We start from the raw sequence: 17639 nt of genomic DNA, 5'->3' as shown, positions 1-17639 counted from the left end.
TAAAGTATTGTAAGATTCAACTGTCAATCAGTTAAGTGCACAGATTCTAAATCTTGGATAATAGATTCCAAAGTGGATAATAGATTCCAAAGTGATGACGATTGGTTCATGCCAGTAGTTATTTAGAATATGCAGATCATATTTCATCAGAATGTAGTAAAAACAATTGTATTGTGGTTTAATGCCTCAGGCTCCTCAATTCTCTTTGTCAGTTTTTGTCTTAGAGGCTGGTCTTGGTAATGCTGGCAGCATTGGTGACAAAATGAAAAATACCACACCTAATGCGTTGCTATAAAAATATGATTGACTAGAGAGTCTGGTAAACAGATGACCAAATCATTGTATGAATGGATAGGATAAAAGGGAACAAATTCCTTCTTTTTTGGGGGGGTGAATTCACAAGTATCTCACTCTGAGAAACAGTTCACTAAAGCATGGCTTTCAAGCTTTTTGACCATGATACAGTTAGAAGTGTATTTGTAATTGTGGCCATTGTACTTAAGCTGTATAGATAAAACTGTAAACAAATTTCAAGAAGCAATATTTATTATTAGGTGTAATGCACCCTGATACTGTTATGTTACTATTATTTTTTGTTTTTGTTTTTTTTCTTTGTTGAGACAGGGTCTATTGCCCAGGCTGGAGTGCAGTGGTGCAATCTCAGCTCACTGCAAATTCTGCCTACCAGGCTCAAGCAATCCTCCCATCTCAGCCTCCTAAATAGCTGGGACTACAGGTGTGAGCGACACCCAGCTAATTTTTGTATTTTTTTGTAGAAATGGGGTATTGCCATGTTGCCCAGGGTATGGTATGTGTGTTACATTTTTTAAAATGCTGATTATGACCCATTAATAGATTTCATGATCTACTCATGGTCTGGAGCTAGCAGTCCTGAATGCTTCTCTAAGAAACCATGAAAAATACTTATTTTTAAGCTGTGTCTTGGATTTGGACATTTTATTATAAGATATGAAATGTTTTGTTGTGTTTGTTAGAACACGATTTGACACGAATAGAGAAACTATTCAAAACAGCTGAACTGTATTTAAGTAGCATTTATGTTTTTAATAGGAAATATTATAAATGTAATTAAATAATTCATTTTCAACAAAGAATGCATTTTATGGTATGCAAAAACAAAGTCCTTCAAAAATGTTTTTCCCTGTTTTAAAAATTCATACACATATCATCTGTAGTTTTTTTTCCCTCCAAAAGAAGTGGCTTAGCAGTAACTCTACTACAAAGACTAATGATATTTTCCTCCAGAAAAGCAGCATATTTTATACATAAATTATTCTTCACTATAAGAGGGAATTGTTGGTTATGAGCACTCTCTGGAAATAATTCTTCTAAATGTTCGATATGTAAATTTCTTTTAAGCTCCCAGTGGTGGTAAAATTCTTAGAATTCTATATGAAGAAAATGATGAATCAGAGGTGGAAATTATTCATGTTACATCCCCTATGTTGGAAACAAGGAGGGCAGATTCATTCCGTTATCCTAAAACAGGTACTGTACTCCACTGGCATTTATATTCACTCATTTCCTCTTTCCAAATAATATTCTTTCTGGAATCATCCAAAGGTACAGTCAACAGCATTTGTCACTTTCAGCCTTATTTACTATGTGTTGTTCACCAAGTATCACAGAAATACATTTTGAATTAAAGGGTGATCTTTTTTCATTCTTTTCAAAGGTAGGGATGTCCACACAATTGGTTTCTTCAGAGAATGAATTACAGGGTGTCTTTGCGCTGGGCACGGTAGCTTACGACTGTAATCCTAGCACTTTGGGAAGCCAACGCGGGTGGATCACCTGAGGTCGGGAGTTTGAAACCAGCCTGATCAACATGATGAAACCCCATCTTTACTAAAAATACAAAATTAGCCAGGCGTGATAGTGCATGCCTGTAATCCCAGATACTTGGGAGGCTGAGGCAGGAGAATTGCTTGAACCTGGGAGGCAGAGGTTGCATTGAACTGAGATCATGCCATTCCAGTCAGGCAACAAGAGCAAAAGACTGTGTCAAAAAAAAAAAAAAAAGTGTCTTTGCTAGCAAATAAATATTTTTAAGTGATATGGTTCATAATAAGTATTTTTTTTTCCATTTTGCCTTGTACAGCATTTCAGTTGTAAAAATAATACGTAATTTCACTTTATTTCATGTTGGCTTTTGTTTTTCAGGCCTCCGTTTTTTTTTGTTTTGTTTTGTTTTTGAGACGGAGTTTTGCTGTTGTTGCCCAGGCTGGAGTGCAGTGGCTTAATCTCGGCTCACTGCAACCTCCACCTCCCGGATTTAAGCGATTTCTCCTGCCTCAGCCTCCCAAGTAGCTGGGATTACAGACATGCACCGCCATGCCCAGCTAATTTTGTATTTTTAGTAGAAATGGTGTTTCTCCTTGTTGATCAGGCTGGTCTCGAACTCCCGACCTCAAGTGCTCCGCCTGCCTTGGCTTCCTAAAGTGCTGGCAATTACAGGCGTGAGCCACCGCGCCCAGCCTTTTCATTCTTTTAAAATTGTATTTCAATAGTATTTGGGGAACAGATGGGTTTTGGTTACATGGATAAGTTCTTTAGTGGTGATTTCTGAGATTTTGGTGCACCCATCACCCAAGCAGTGTACACTGTACCCAATGTGTAGTCTTTTATCCCTCACCCCCTCCCACCCTTCCTCCAGAGTCCCCAGAGTCCATTATATCATTCTTATGCCTTTGCATCCTCATAGCTTAGCGCCCACTTATAAGTGAGAATATTAATATTTGGTTTTCCATTCTTGAGTTACTTCACTTAGAATAATGGTCTCCAACTCCATCCAGGTTGCTGTGAATGACATTATTTTGTTCCTTTTTGTGGTTGAGTAGTATTCCATGCTGTATATATACTACATTTTTTAAATCCACTTGTTGGTTGATGGACAAGCCCTTTATTTTATTTTATTTTTTGAGACGGAATCTTGCTCTGTTGCCCAGGCTGGTGTGCAATGGCATGGTCTCAGATCACTGCAACCTCCACCCCCAGGGTTCAAGCGATTCTCCTGCCTCAACATCCTGAGTAGCTGGGGAATTACAGGAACCCCCCACCATGCCCAGCTATTTTTTTGTAATTTTAGTAGAGAAGGGGTTTCACCATGTTCCCCAGGATGATTTCAATCTCTTGACCTCATCTTCTGCCCACCTCGGCCTCCCAGAATGCTGAGATTACAGGTGTTAGCCACTGTGCCTGGCCTTTTTATTTTTTTTTAAGACAGTGTCTTGCTCTGTCATCCCGGCTGGAGTGCAGTGGCGTGATCTCAGCTCACTGCAGCTTCCATCTCCTAGGCTCAAGTGATTCTCCTGCCTCAGCCTTCCAAGTAGCTGGGATTACAGGTGCCAACCACCATGCCCAGATAATTTTTATATTTTTAATAGATACAGTGTTTTACCATGTTGGCCAGGCTGGTCTCGAACTCCTGACCTCAAGGGATCCACCCACCTTGGCCTCCCAAAGTGCTGGGATTACAGGCAGGAACCACTGCACCCGACTGAGCCCCACCCACCCTTTTTTTTTTTTTTGAGACGGAGTCTTGCCTGTCACCTGGGCTGGAGTGCAATGGCGCGACCTCGACTCACTGCAGTCTCCGCCTCCTGGGTTCAAGTGATTTTCCTGCCTCAGCCTCCCGAGTAGCTGGGATTACAGGTGACTGACACCATGCCCAGCTAATTTTTTGTGTTTTTAGTAGAGACAGGGTTTCACTATGTTGGCCAGGCTGGTCTTGAACTCCTGACCTTGTGATCCACTCACCTCGGCTTCCCAAAGTGCTGAGATTACAGGTGTGAGTCACTGTGCCTGGCCTCCTTATTTTTTGATATTCAAAAAGTATAAATTTGAAATGGGGCTCTGAGATTCTTGTGCAGTAATGCCCTGACCATCTACATTATTCTTCTGTTTTTCTTGAGACAGAGTCCCTCTCTGTTGTCAAGACTGGAATGCAGTGGTGTGATTTTGGCTCACTACCTATACCTTCTAGGCTCAGGCCATCCTTCCACCTCCGCCTCTTGAGTAGCTAGACCAGCCTGGTGCAGTGTATACCGCTGCACCTGGCTAAGTTTTGTATTTTTTTGTAGAGACGGGGTTTTACCATGTTGGCCATGCTGGTCTTGAATTCCTGAGCTCAAGTAATCTGCCTGCCTCGGCCTCCCAAAGTGCTGGTATTAAAGGCATGAGCCACCGTATTCTTAACTGAAGTGTAGAGAATTGATCTGGCAAAATTAATTTGAGTAATTTTGGATAAGCATTACTATTCATCTATGTCTCTTTCTTTTTTTTTTTTTTTGAGACAGAGTTGTGCTCTCGTTGCCCATGCTGGAGTGCAATGGCACGGTCTCGGCTCACTGCAACCTCTGCCTCCCAGGTTCAAGCGATTTTCCTGCTTCAGCCTCCCAAGTAGCTGGGATTACAGGCATACACTACCGCACCCAGCTGATTTTTGTATTTTTAGTAGAGGTGGAGTTTCACCATGTTGGCCAGGGTGATCTCGAACTCCTGACCTCATGATCTGCCCACCTCAACTTCCCAAAGTGCTGGGATTAGAGACATGAGCCACCACTTAAGTAAAATGTAAAGAGGATTGATCTGGCAAAATTAATTTGAATAATTTTGGATAAACATTGCTATTCATTTATGTCTCTTTCTAAAGGTACAGCAAATCCTAAGGTCACTTTTAAGATGTCAGAAATAATGATTGATGCGGAAGGAAGGGTAAGTATAAAATGCTGAGTTGACCTTCTGTGTCATTTGACTAATCTATTCAGTCTGGTTGGGTTCTTAATATGCTTTCTTATTTTTGGACTTGTTGAACTTGCTGAGATATCTGTGGATCATGATTTTAGATTGACCTAATTTTTTACTTGCAAATCATCCTACTGGTTCATAAGATGGGAATATGGGATATGCATATTAACCACTCCTTTCCAAGTTTGCCTTTATTCTCCAGATTTAAAAAAAAAAAAAAAAAAGGTAGTTATTGACTGGTGAGTTACCTTCTGTGTTGGGTAGATGTCTGTGGTACATTAAATATCCCACAGTTCACTTGTACTTGTACTATTGCTTTCCATTTCGACAGTCAAATGCTTATAAACTGCACACACACAAGACTAGTTAAAAAGTAGTCTTCTCTTCTAGACTTTTTTAAAAACAGCTTTACTTAGATATAATTCACATACAGTATGGTTTATTTAAAGTTTAAAATTTAGTGGCCATTGTTATATTCAGTTTTGCAACCCTCACCACAGTCAGTTTTAGAATATTGTTCTTACCTCAAAAAGATACCCCATACCCCTGAGCCATCATCCTCCAACCTCCTCATATCCCCCAGCACTAGGCAACCTTTTTTTTTTTTAAGATAGATTCTTGCACCGTTGCCCGGGCTGGAGTGTAATGGCTTGATCTCAGCTCACTGCAACCTCCGCCTCCCAAGTTTACATGATTCTCTTGCCTCACCCTCCTGAGTAGCTGGGATTACAGGTGCCCAACACCATACCCAGCTAATTTTTTTGTATTTTTAGTAGAGATGGGGTTTCACTATATTGGCCAGACTGGTGTCGAACTCCTTACCTCATGATCTGCCCGCCTTGGCCTCCCAAAGTGCTGGGATTACAGGCTTGAGCCACTGTGCCTGGCCTAGGCAACCATTAATGTACTTTCTGTCTCTATAATTTGCCTATGCTGGACATTTCATATAAATGGAACCATACACTATATAGTTTGGTCTCCTTAGATTGTTTTCAAGGTCTATCCATATTGTACCATGTATCAGTACTTCATTTATTTTTATTAACAATAATACCTTTATATGGATATACCACATTTTATTTATCAGTTGATGAACATTTTGGTTGTTTCCGTTTTATGGCTATGATGAATAGTGCTGTGACGAATATGTGTGTACAATTTTTTGTGTGGGCTGTGGGCTTATGTCTTCATTTCTCTGAAGTATATACCCGCGAGTAGGATTGTTGAGTCATTATTTTTAACATTTTGTAGAACTGCCTTTTAAAATGTTTTCCAAAGTGACTGCACTATTTTATTTTATTTTTTAAAGAAAGGTCTCCAGCCTGACTAATATGGTGAAATCCCGTCTCTACTAAAAATATAAAAATTAGCTAGGCTTGGTGGCACATGCCTGTAGTCCCAGCTACTCGAGAGGCTGAGGCAGGAGAATTGCTTCAAACCAGGAGTCGGAGGTTGCAGTGAGCTGAGATCATGCAACTGCACTCCAGCCTGGGCAACAGAGTAAGACTTTGTCTCAGAAAAAAAAAGAAAGAAAGAAATAGACTTTTAGGCTGTGTTAAAAGTGCTTAGAACTGTTTTAAGCACGAAAAGTACCAGTATAAGTAATCCAGAATTTACTCCTGGTTTTGCTGTATCCTTTGTGCCTTTTTAATACCTAAGTCTGAAAATATGTTCTGCTTTTTAAATAATTGTTGAAGTAGACTAGTAAGCTAATTATTTATCTAAATCTTTATATATCTTCTATAACTAGATTTTTTTTTTCTTTTTTAACAGATTATAGATGTCATAGATAAGGAACTAATTCAACCTTTTGAGATTCTGTTTGAAGGAGTTGAATATATTGCCAGAGCTGGATGGACTCCCGAGGGAAAATAGTGCGTATGTTAAATTGTTACTCCTTTTTTTTTTTTTTTTTTTTGAGACGGAGTTTCGCTCTTGTTACCCAGGCTGGAGTGCAATGGCACGATCTCGGCTCACCGCAACCTCCGCCTCCCGGGTTCAGGCAATTCTCCTGCCTCAGCCTCCTGAGTAGCTGGGATTACAGGCACGCGCCACTATGCCCAGCTAATTTTTTGTATTTTTAGTAGAGACGGGGTTTCACCATGTTGACTAGGATGGTCTCGATCTCTTGACCTCATGATCCACCCACCTCAGCCTCCCAAAGTGCTGGGATTACAGGCTTGAGCCACCGCGCCCAGCAAATTGTTACTTCTTTCCAACTAATTTAGGATCCAGAGCTTTGGAATATTTGTGCTATTAGGTTTGCCTTATAGTTGGAGCTGCTTTCACATGTAAATTTGCAGTACAGTTATTACTGCACAAGGCATTTTTCTTGAACTAAGTGGATTTATGCATTTGTAATCCTATAAGCTTAGGTACACCACAGTTTAAGTCTGTCTTTATAGTCAGCCAGTTACGGTTCATGATGTTAGTTGGGATTAAATTGTATGACTTTAAGGCTTACATATAAATGTATATATTTTTAAATTATATAATTATAGAGCTTTATATGAGGATGATTACAAATAAATAGTTTCTGTGTCTAATGTAGACAACAAGAGTTTCACAAGACTGGCATTTGTTGACTTTGATACTAAAGGGAGAAAACTTTGTTTTGAGTCAGGGTCTTGCTCTTGTCACCCAGGTTGGGTGTAGTGGTGCAGTCGTGGCTCACTGCAGCCTCAACCTCCTGGCTAAAGCTATCCTCCTACTTCAGCCTCCCGAGTAGCTGGGACTACAGGGAAATGCCACCATGGCCAGCTAATTTTTAAAATTTTCTGTAGAGATGAAGTCTCACTGTGTTGCCAGGTTGGTCTCAAACTCCTGGGCTCAAGTGATCCTCCTGTCTTGGCCTTCCAAAGTGTTGAGATTACAGGCATGAACCACTGCACCTGACAAAACTTTTGTTTATATAGCCAGGGTCTCTCTCTCTGTCACCCATGGTGTAGTGTAGTGGCTTGATCACAGCTTACTGTAACCTTAAAATCCTAGACCCAAGCAACCCTCTCACTTCAACCTCCTAAAGTGCTGGTATTATAGGCATGAGCCACCATGCCAGCCTACAGGGAGAAAACACTTTCGAAGGCCAACTATGCTTTTGAAAATTTCAAGAAAACCACTTTTTATAAATTCTATTCAAGCTTAAAGTGTATTTTTAATTAACTCTTTGTAAGTGATAACATACGCTAAAGCAGTTCTTTCATTGTGATTACAGATATAATTCATAGGTGCCAAAGGGGATAATAAGGGATAATTATTTTTCTGATAGTTTGCTTTATTTCTGATTCTTCTCTTTTATTTATTTAAATAGTGCTTGGTCCATCCTACTAGATCGCTCCCAAACTCGCCTACAGATAGTGTTGATCTCACCTGAATTATTTATCCCAGTAGAAGATGATGTTATGGAAAGGCAGAGACTCATTGAGTCAGTGCCTGACTCTGTGACACCACTAATTATCTATGAAGAAACAACAGACATCTGGATAAATGTATGCATTTTTTCCTGTACTTGTTTAAGTACTTTTTCAGAATGCTAAAGCAGATGAAGTTATATAGCAAACTATCAAAATGCGTTTTTTTAAAGTTTAAAGGGACCATGAATGTTACTTCTTTAGTAGGAACATTTCAAATTGGAGTGATGGTTCCAGAATGGAATGGTTTGTATTTGATAGAAAGTAGATGCCATTGAAATGGCGTCTCCTTGGCTTCATATTTGTTCCTGGAGATATCAGATATTAAATACACAGCCTCATCAGTGCTTCTGAGAGGACCTCATGAATCTGGTCTAGAAAAGACGTTCTTTTTTATGTTGACAAACTGTACCAAAATAAACCAATTTTTAATTGAATTTTTAATTTTCAAATTTAGCAGAAAAATTTAAATAAGTAACAAAATAAATGAAGCCAGCTCACTTCCTAGCTGAATATAAGCTTCATATGATTCACCTATGAACATCTGTTTTCCCTTGAACTATTAGAAAAATTCTCTTTGGAAAACAAAAGTAAAAAAAAATTACCTCATCATTCTTTAACAAGATTTATATTATTAAACAACCTTGCTCCATGTTTCAAGGATTATAGAGATGTTGAGTAAGGAAAATCTTTTGGTCATATTTTTCTTTTTTACTCCATTTGAAAACATTTACTCCATTTGAAAACATTTATTTCTCAGTGGATGAAGTCTTTGACTAATGTAAAAGAAATCTGAAAGTCCCAAGCAAAATTCATTACTGTAAATATAGCATTCCTGTGGCATTGATGGTTATTTATATTTTAAAGTATATTTATCAAGTAATTTTTTCTATAGCCTAATTGAATTATGTAGTATTTTCATTAATGTGTATAGTAAATTTAACTATTCATTTTACAGATCCATGACATCTTTCATGTTTTTCCCCAAAGTCATGAAGAAGAAATTGAGTTTATTTTTGCCTCTGAATGCAAAACAGGTTTTCGTCATTTATACAAAATCACATCTATTTTAAAGGAAAGCAAATATAAACGATCCAATGGTGGGCTGCCTGCTCCAAGTAAGAAATCCTATTTTATTAAAAAAAAAAAAGAAAAAAATGTTGAGGGCAGAAGGTGGGAGGGACAGGGAATGTATCTTTTGTATGCTTTGTAAGCATCAGTACTGGCTTCATTAAACTTAAATATATGAGTTAAACTAAAATATAAATACATGCATGTGTAAAAACACAGGACAAAGTTCTTAATGGATGGACACGTATTATAAACTATTAATAGTGAATAATCTCTAAGTAGTGGGATTACTTCTTTTTTTTAAATTTTTAAAAAAATTTTTATTTTTTGAGATGGGGTTTCACCATGTTGATCAGGCTGGTCTCGAACTCCTGACCTCAGGTGATCCACCCTCCTCAGCCTCCCAAAGTGCTGGGATTACAGGCATAAGTCACTGTGCCCAGCCAAGTAGTGAAATTACTGACTTTTTCTTTCTACTTTTGCCTTGACTGCAATTTTTAATTTGTTTAAATTAAAATTTTAATTTGTTTAAAGTGAGCCCATTTTAAAAAGCTATTTTTGTCTCGGTGTGGTGGCTCACACCTGGCCAACATGGTGAAACCCCATGTTTGGCCTACTAAAAATACAAAATGAACTCTACTACTAAAAATACAAAAATGAACCGGGCATGGTGATGTGCGCCTGCAGTCCCGGCTTACTCAGGAGGCTGAGGCTGGAGAATTGCTTGAACCCAGGAGTCGGAGTTTGCAGTGAGCCGAGGTCACTACACTCACTGCACTCTAGCCTGGTGACAGAATCTCAAAACAAAGAAAAAAAAAACACTATTTTAAAAATGTTATGTAGTTATTAGATATTTTTACACACTAGGTGTTTCTTATACTATGTGCATCTACACTGAAGTTAATTTATAGTTACAAGTTTTGGATTGATATAATTATGTTGCCCAAAGTAAAATTGAATATTATATGAGCTGAAGTTAATTTTTCTTTAAAAAGTGTTTTTCCTTAAGTGGAGGTTTTCCTTCTGGGAAATATAATATGGAATGGATGTGTAAGCCTAGAAAAAGTGAATGGGTACATAGAACACTTTTCCCAAGTTTTCCTAAAACCAAGTTTCAGTTCTCAACTTTAATATTAGTTTGTTTTAGAATAGGAAGCACTTTGTGATAAATTATGTTGTATGCTTAACTTGCTTAACTGCCATTTGTAACTTAATAGACTCAGCATGGCCCTTTTAAAAAATTATGGAAAAATATATGTAAGATTTAGCATTGTGACCATTTTTCCATTTTTAAGGGTGCATACAGTTTAGTGACATTTGAATGTTTGTTTATATATATAGGTATCTATATACATATATAGATATACATATAGATAGAGAGATAAAATTTTTTTTTTCTGAGATGGAGTCTCACTTTATTGCCCAGGCTGGAGTGCAGTGGTGTGATCTCCGCTCACTGCAACCTCCACCTCCCGGCTTCAAGATTCTCCTACCTCAGCCTTCCGAGTAGCTGGAATTACAGGCATGCACCACCATACCCAGCTAATTTTTGTATTTTTAGTACAGATGGGGTTTCACTGTGTTGGCTGGACTGGTCTTGAACTCCTGGCCTCATGTGATCCATGAGCCTTGGCCTCCCAGAATGCTGGGATTATAGGCTTGAGCCACTGCGCCTAGCTGAGTATGTTCATATTGTTGTGCAGTCATTACTACCATCTGTCTCCAGACTTTTTTGTATCTTCCAAAACTGAAACTACCCATTAAACAGTCACTTTCTATTGCCTCCTCCCTCCAGCTCTGGCAGTCACTTTCTGTCTCTGTGAATGTGACGACTCTAGATGACTTATTTAAGTGGAGTCATACCATTTTTGTCCTTTTTTGACTGGCTTATTTCACTTAGCATAATGTCCTCAAGGTTCATGCATGTCATAGTACGTGCCAGGATTTCCTTCCTTTTTAGGGCTGAGTAAGGTTTTGTTGTATGTATATACCACATTTTGTTTATCTGTTCATCTGTTGATGGGCACTGGGATTGTTTCCACCTTTTGGCTATTGTGAATAATACTGCTATGGACGTGGGTGTACAAGTATCTGTTTCTGTCCCTGGTTTCAATTATTTTGGATATATACTCAAAAGTGGAATTTCTGGATCATATGGTAATTCTATTTTCAATTCTATTTCAATTGTTTTCAATTAGGTAACAGTAGCTACTACCATTGGTGTTCCATGGTATAGTCCATACTGTTTTCCATAGGAGCTACACCATTGGAACACCAGTGGTAGTAGCTACTGCTACCTAATTTTACATTCCCACTAAAGTGCACAGGATTTTTAATTTGTTTTTTTTTTTCTTTTTTGAGACAGTCTCACTCTGTCATCAGGTGCCAGGCTGGCGTGCAGTGGCACAATTTCGGCTCACTGCAACCTCTGCCTCCCGGGTTCAAGCAATTCTCCCGCCTCAGCCTCCGTAGCTGGAACTACAGGCGCATGCCACCACGCCTAGCTGATTTTTTGCATATTTTAGTAGAGACGGGGTTTTGCCGTGTTGGCCTGGATGGTGTCGATCTCTTGACCTCGTGATCTGCCCGCCTCAGCTTCCCAAAGTGCTGGGATTACAGGCGTGAGCCACCATGCCCGGCCTAGGGTTTTTAATTTGTCTACATCCTGGATGATACTTGTTATATTCTGTTTTTTAAATAATAGCCATCTTAATCTTTCTTGCTTCAAGTCATCCTCCTTTTCCTTCATATCTACTTCATTTCCTTCTCCCTCCTCTTTGCTTTCTGAAGAGGTATAATGTAAAACAGTGAGTATTTGTTATCTATATGTTAATCTGTTAATTTCTCTCCATAGTATATAAAACACTAAGTTGAATTTTTGTATCTAAGAAAAACAAAATTTTTTTGTGCTCTTTGAGTTTAAAATTTTTTCTTAAACTTATGTGGAACCCTAGGAAAGATGCTAATGCTGTCTCACCATCTAGGCCTGTCTTCAGCTGTCACTCCCCACAGCAGTAGATACAAAACAGTGAGGAAAAGAAGTGATTTTCATTTTTTAAGCTGTTCCTTAGGCCACTGAGAGAGCCTCATCAAGACAGAAGCTCATAAAAACAAATGGGTGCTGGGTGTGGTGGCTCAAGCCTATAATCCCAATACTTTGGGAGGCTGAGACAGGCAGATCGTTTGAGTCCAGGAGTTTGAGACTAGCCTAGGCAACATGGCGAAACCCCATCTCTACAAAAAGACAAAAAACAATTAACCAGGTATGATCGCATGAGCCTGCAGACCCAGCTACTTGGAAGGCTGAGTTGGGAGGATCACCTGCGCCTGAGGAGGTTAAGGCTGCAGTGAGCTGTGATCACATACCACTGCACTTTAGCCTGGGCAACAGAGCAGAACAGGAAAAAAGCAAAAAACGAATGGGACATGTTGACATTTGCTATGGTAAACACTTACCTGGTTATTTTTTGACAAATGGAGAATAATTGTATTAAACATTTTCTTTTGTGGTTTTTAAAGTAGTTTGTTGCATTTCTAGAAGAAATGCCTTATTGAAATGGCTGATATGGCTACCTCAAAAGTGCCAGGGAATTGAGCCAGTCCTAACCCAGTGCCTGGAGATGGATTGCACCAGACTGGTTTTAATGCCGTTATGGCAGGTCACGTGATGGTCTGTGTGTGAGTGAGACAGGGACCCCAGCCCTGCAGCTTTGGACCCTGGCTCTCTGAATGCCACAATAAGGTATCTTTGAGTGGCAAAGCTATCTTTCAGTGGCCAAGAGCCAGTTCTCCTATTCCTCCAAAGCCCACAATCAGAAGATAAAGCTGGCTTGGGGCAGCTGCTGACCCAACTTCCACCTAGCACTGTGGTGGAACAGGTATTTGGGTTTCTGTAGCCTGTAAATGTCATACTCTCAACTACTGAGTTTAGGGGAGGGGGAGTGTCCTGGCAGAAATATCACTGCATTGCCCTGGACCCCCTTCTTTACCCCAGTGTCTGAGGTACAAGGATACAAGGAAGAAGGCTGACCAACATCTTTAACACTGACTTTATTTTTAAATCTGAAAATGTGTTGGGAAAGTTTTACCAAAAAAATCAGTAGAAACAAGTTATGAAAAAAAAAAAAAAGAAATGTATTGTCAATCTACTTCTTTGTCTAACCAAAGGTTCAAGAATGCAGGTGCTTCTGAGTTTTCTTCTGGCTTTGCCAAAAAATCTCTTTTGCTGTTTTACATTATCTAAATGGATCATTCCATTATTATTCCAGAGTATTGTAAGGACTCATAACTTGGATTTTTTTTTAACTGTAGACTTTTTTTATTGAAGTGAAATTCATAAAGCATTAAATTAACCATTTAAAAATAAACAGTTCAGGCCCAGTGCAGTAGCTTATGCCTGTAATCCCAGCACTTTGACAGGCAAAGGGGGAGGGCTTTAGGCCGGCAGTTCAAGACCAGTGTGGGAAATATAGTGAGACCTCATTGCTACCAAAAATAATAATTTGCCGGGTTTGGTGGCATCTAGTCCTAGCTACTCAGGAGGCTGGGGTGGGAGGAAAGCTTTAGCCTAAGAGGTCAAGGTTGCAGTGAGCCATGATCTTGCCACTGCACTCCAGCCTCAGCAACAGAGCAAGACCCTGTCTACAAAAAAGAATAAAATAAACAATGCAGTGGCATTTAGTACATTTACAATGCTGTGCAACCACCGCCTCTGTCTAGTTCCAAAACATTTTTATTACCCCAAACATAACTTTTTGGAAAAAAGAGCTTAGAGTACTGTTCTTAATTGTTTCATTTGCTTATAGTCTGGTATAATGTACTGAATTATAATTATATTTATCTTCAGGTGATTTCAAGTGTCCTATCAAAGAGGAGATAGCAATTACCAGTGGTGAATGGGAAGTTCTTGGCCGGCATGGATCTAATGTATGTTATTTTATTCTACTGATTTGTTTGGTCAATATTGCTGTGTGAATACAGTGCTAAAAATAAGTAATGCAATTTAATATGACCCCAGTATTTTTTTTTTTCCCGAAACGGAGTCTTGCTCTGTCGCCCAGAGCTGGAGTGCCATGGCACGATCTTGGCTCACTGCAACCTCCGCTTCCCGGGTTCAAGCATTTCTCCTGCCTAAGCCTCCTGAGTAGCTGGGATTACAGGTGTGTGTCACCACGTCTGGTAATTGTTTTTGTATTTTTAGTAGAGATGGAGTTTCATCATGTTGGCCAGGCTGGTCTTGAACTCCTGACCTTGTGATCCACCCACCTCAGCCTCCCAAAGTGCTGGGATTACAGGCGTGAGCCACTGCGCCCAGCCAACCCCAGTATTTTTAAAATATTAAGTTAGGGCCTAAAATTACTCAAGTTGATGAAAAGAAATAATCTTAGTTTAAATTATAAATCTCACTTATTTTATAGCCCTGGTATTAGATGTGTTCTCATTACTAAAAGTCATAATTTTCTTTTCTTTTTTGTGAGACAGGGTCTTGCTCTGTCTCCCAGGCTGTAGTGCAGGGCAAAATCATGCCTCACTGGAGTCAACCCCCCAGGCTTAGATGATTCTCCCACTTCAGCCTCTGGAGTAGCTGGGACTACAGGTGTACACCACCATGACAAGCTAATTTTTAAATTTTTGGTAGAGACAGGGTCTCATATATATTGATCGGGCTAGTCTCAAACTCCTAGACTCAAGGAATCCTCCCACCTTGGCGCCTCCCAGAGTGATGAGATTATAGGCGTGAGCCACCCCATCCTGCTCACCATTTTCTTTTTCCTTCCCTTCTCCTTCCCTTCCCTTCCCATTCCCTTCCTCTTCCCTTCCCCTTCCCTACCTTTCCACTTCCCTTCCCCTTCACTTCTCCTTCCCCTCCCCTTCCCCTTCCCTTCCCCTTCTCATCTCTTTTCTTTTTTGAAACAGGGTCTGGCTTTGTCACCTAGGCTGGAGTGCAGTGGCACAATCTTGGCTCACTACATTTCCACCTCCTGGGGTCAAGCCGTTCTCCCACCTCAGCCTCCCAAGTAGCTGAGACTACAGGCACACACCACCACACCCAGCTAATTTTTGTATTTTTTGTAGACGGGGTTCTGCCATTTTGCTTAGGCTGGCTTCAAACTCCTGAGCTCAAGCAGTCTACCTGACTTGGCCTCCCAAAGTGCTGAGATTACAGCTGTGAACCCCCATACCCAGCCAAGTCCACCGTTTTAAAATATATTATTGCTCCTTGATGAGGAAGGGGCATATTCATAGTTTCAGAGCCTAGCAAAAGTTGTTAGTTAGAATATGGTTTGAAAAGTAACTTAAAACCTGTTATAGACTACTTGTATTGTGTCTACATTATAAATTGCATTTACTGCCTGGGCACAGTGGCTCACACCTGTAATCCATCCCTTTGGGAGATGAAGGCTGGAGGATTGCTTGAGGCCAAGAGTTCAGTAACAGTTTGGGCAACATATTAGATCCTGTCTCTACCAAAAACAAAAAAAATTAGCTGGGCATGGTGATGCACACCTGTAGTCCCAGCTAGTTTGGAGGCTGAGGCAGGAGAATCACTTGAGTTCAGGAAGTCCAGGCTGCAGATGAATTATGATCACATCATTGCACAACAGCCTGGCTGAAAGAGTGAGACTCTGTCTCAAAAATAAAATAAAATAAAATAAAATAAATTGCATTTACTTCTTCTGAGGTAGTGATTGTCTTTCATTCATCTGTTTATCTTATCCTACAAATTTAAATGTTAATCCACCACCTGCAAAGAGTGATGGGCATTTATACAGAGCTTAGATTGATAGAGAAGAGGAAGGAAGTCTACCATCTGTTTTATTCTCAGTACAAATTCAGTGAATTCTTTAAAGAAAAACAACTGCCTTTTTGAAGTACCTTGCATTTGTTGTGGCTGTCACTTGAGTGATCATATTCATGAGATCCCTAGGAACTCCATCCTGTATGTGTGTGACATACAGCTGAGGTCTACTGCCAGGATTTAGTGAAGGTCTAACTAAATGTGGTTTCCTCAAACTGACAGGAAGATTTATTGAAGGATTATGTTTACTGTCTACTGTAAAAATCACTGTAGTCTCTAAAGTGAATAAGGAGACATAAGATCCAGATTCCAGGTTTGTTTTTGTTTGTAAAAACTTTAATCAGCTGGTCATGGTAAAGTAAAAACTTTAGAGTGTCAGCTTCATCTCCCAAAGGGATGGATTACAGGTGTGATACTTCAAAGTGTCATACTTGTAGCCCCAACGTTTTGGGAGGCCGATGTAGGAGGATCACTTGCTCCCAGGAATTTGATGCTGGCCTGAACAACATAGTGAGACCCTGTCTCTGCAAAGAAATTTAAAACTTAGTCAGGCATGGTGGTGCATACCTGTAATTGCAGCACTTTGAGAGGCCAAGGCAAGAAGATTGCTTTAGCCCAGGAGTTTGAGATCAGCCAGGGTAATACAGGGAGACTCCATCTCTACAAAAAAAAAAAAAGTTAGCTGGGTGTGGTGGTGTTCGCCTGTAGTCCCAGTAACTAAGAAGGCTGAGGTGGGAGGATTGCTTTAGCCAGGAAAGTTGAGGCTACATTGAGCTGTGATCACAATACTGTACTATGGCCTGGGTGACAGAGTGATACCCACCTCAAAACAACAACAAAAACTTTAGGGTATCAAGATTGACCTTTAAAGTCTACTTTCCACTGAGATTCTCACATGGCCTTCTTGTTACATATCCAAATGTTTTTTTCATTTGTTTTATTGTTGTTACCAAATTTTTTTCTGTGGAAGGACCTTGGATGTTACTGTCACCTGAGAAAAAAATCTTACTGTGGAATTCTAGGTTCTGATAATTCTCTAAAAAATCTTATTGTGGAATTCTAGGTTCTAAATTACATTGATGTAGATTTCATGCTGTGTGATGGTTGAAGGATAGGAGTCATTACATCATGCTGAGAGAAACCCAGTAATTGTAATTGCATACATCTGATTCTTATTTGAGCCACCTAAACATCCACTTGCCACTATGTTTATCAGTTTTCTTTCATATCATGTTACTTGTGATACATTAGTCTGTCTGTCTCTCTTCCTCTCTTTTCCCTCTGTTCTTTTTTTTTTTTTTTGAGATGGAGTCTCACTCTGTTGCCCAAGTTGGAGTACAGTGGCATGATCATGGCTCACTGTAACCTCCATCTCCTGGGTTTAAGCAATTCTTCTGCCTCAGCCTCCTGGATAGCTGGGATTACAGGCATGCGCCATCATGCCTGGCTAATTTTTGTATTTTTAGTAGAGACAGCGTTTCACCATGTTGGCCAGGATGGTCTCAAACTCCTGACATCAGGTGATTCCCCCGCCTTGGCGTCCCAAAGTGCTAGGATTATAGACGTGAGCTACTGCACCTGGCGTTTCC

The 17639-nt window shown here is 39.8% G+C and overlaps 1 protein-coding gene across 8 annotated transcripts in view; it reads left to right on the top strand.

Annotated features, from left to right (window-relative positions):
- DPP8 (dipeptidyl peptidase 8) overlaps positions 1–17639 on the top strand; it is a 74886-nt gene that overhangs the window by 27021 nt on the left and 30226 nt on the right. For all 8 annotated transcript variants that reach the window (XR_002478796.2, XR_010336978.1, XM_012454496.3 and 5 more), the window contains exons 7-12: positions 1381–1509; positions 4676–4737; positions 6544–6644; positions 8081–8258; positions 9139–9298; positions 14098–14177. Coding sequence is in view for 6 of the 8 variants with exons in the window: in XM_012454496.3 (XP_012309919.1) it covers positions 1381–1509; positions 4676–4737; positions 6544–6644; positions 8081–8258; positions 9139–9298; positions 14098–14177 (710 nt within the window). In the remaining 2 variants the exon portion in view is untranslated. The remainder of the gene's footprint in view (positions 1–1380; positions 1510–4675; positions 4738–6543; positions 6645–8080; positions 8259–9138; positions 9299–14097; positions 14178–17639) is intronic.

The sequence above is a fragment of the Aotus nancymaae genome, unplaced genomic scaffold (assembly GCF_030222135.1).
Source record: "Aotus nancymaae isolate 86718 unplaced genomic scaffold, 86718_ANA_hifiasm-v0.15.2.pri h1tg000041l, whole genome shotgun sequence".
In the NCBI taxonomy this organism is placed as follows: Eukaryota; Metazoa; Chordata; class Mammalia; order Primates; family Aotidae; genus Aotus; species Aotus nancymaae.
Note: the sequence above shows the minus strand (reverse complement) of the source record. Positions and strands in the feature narration are given on the sequence as shown.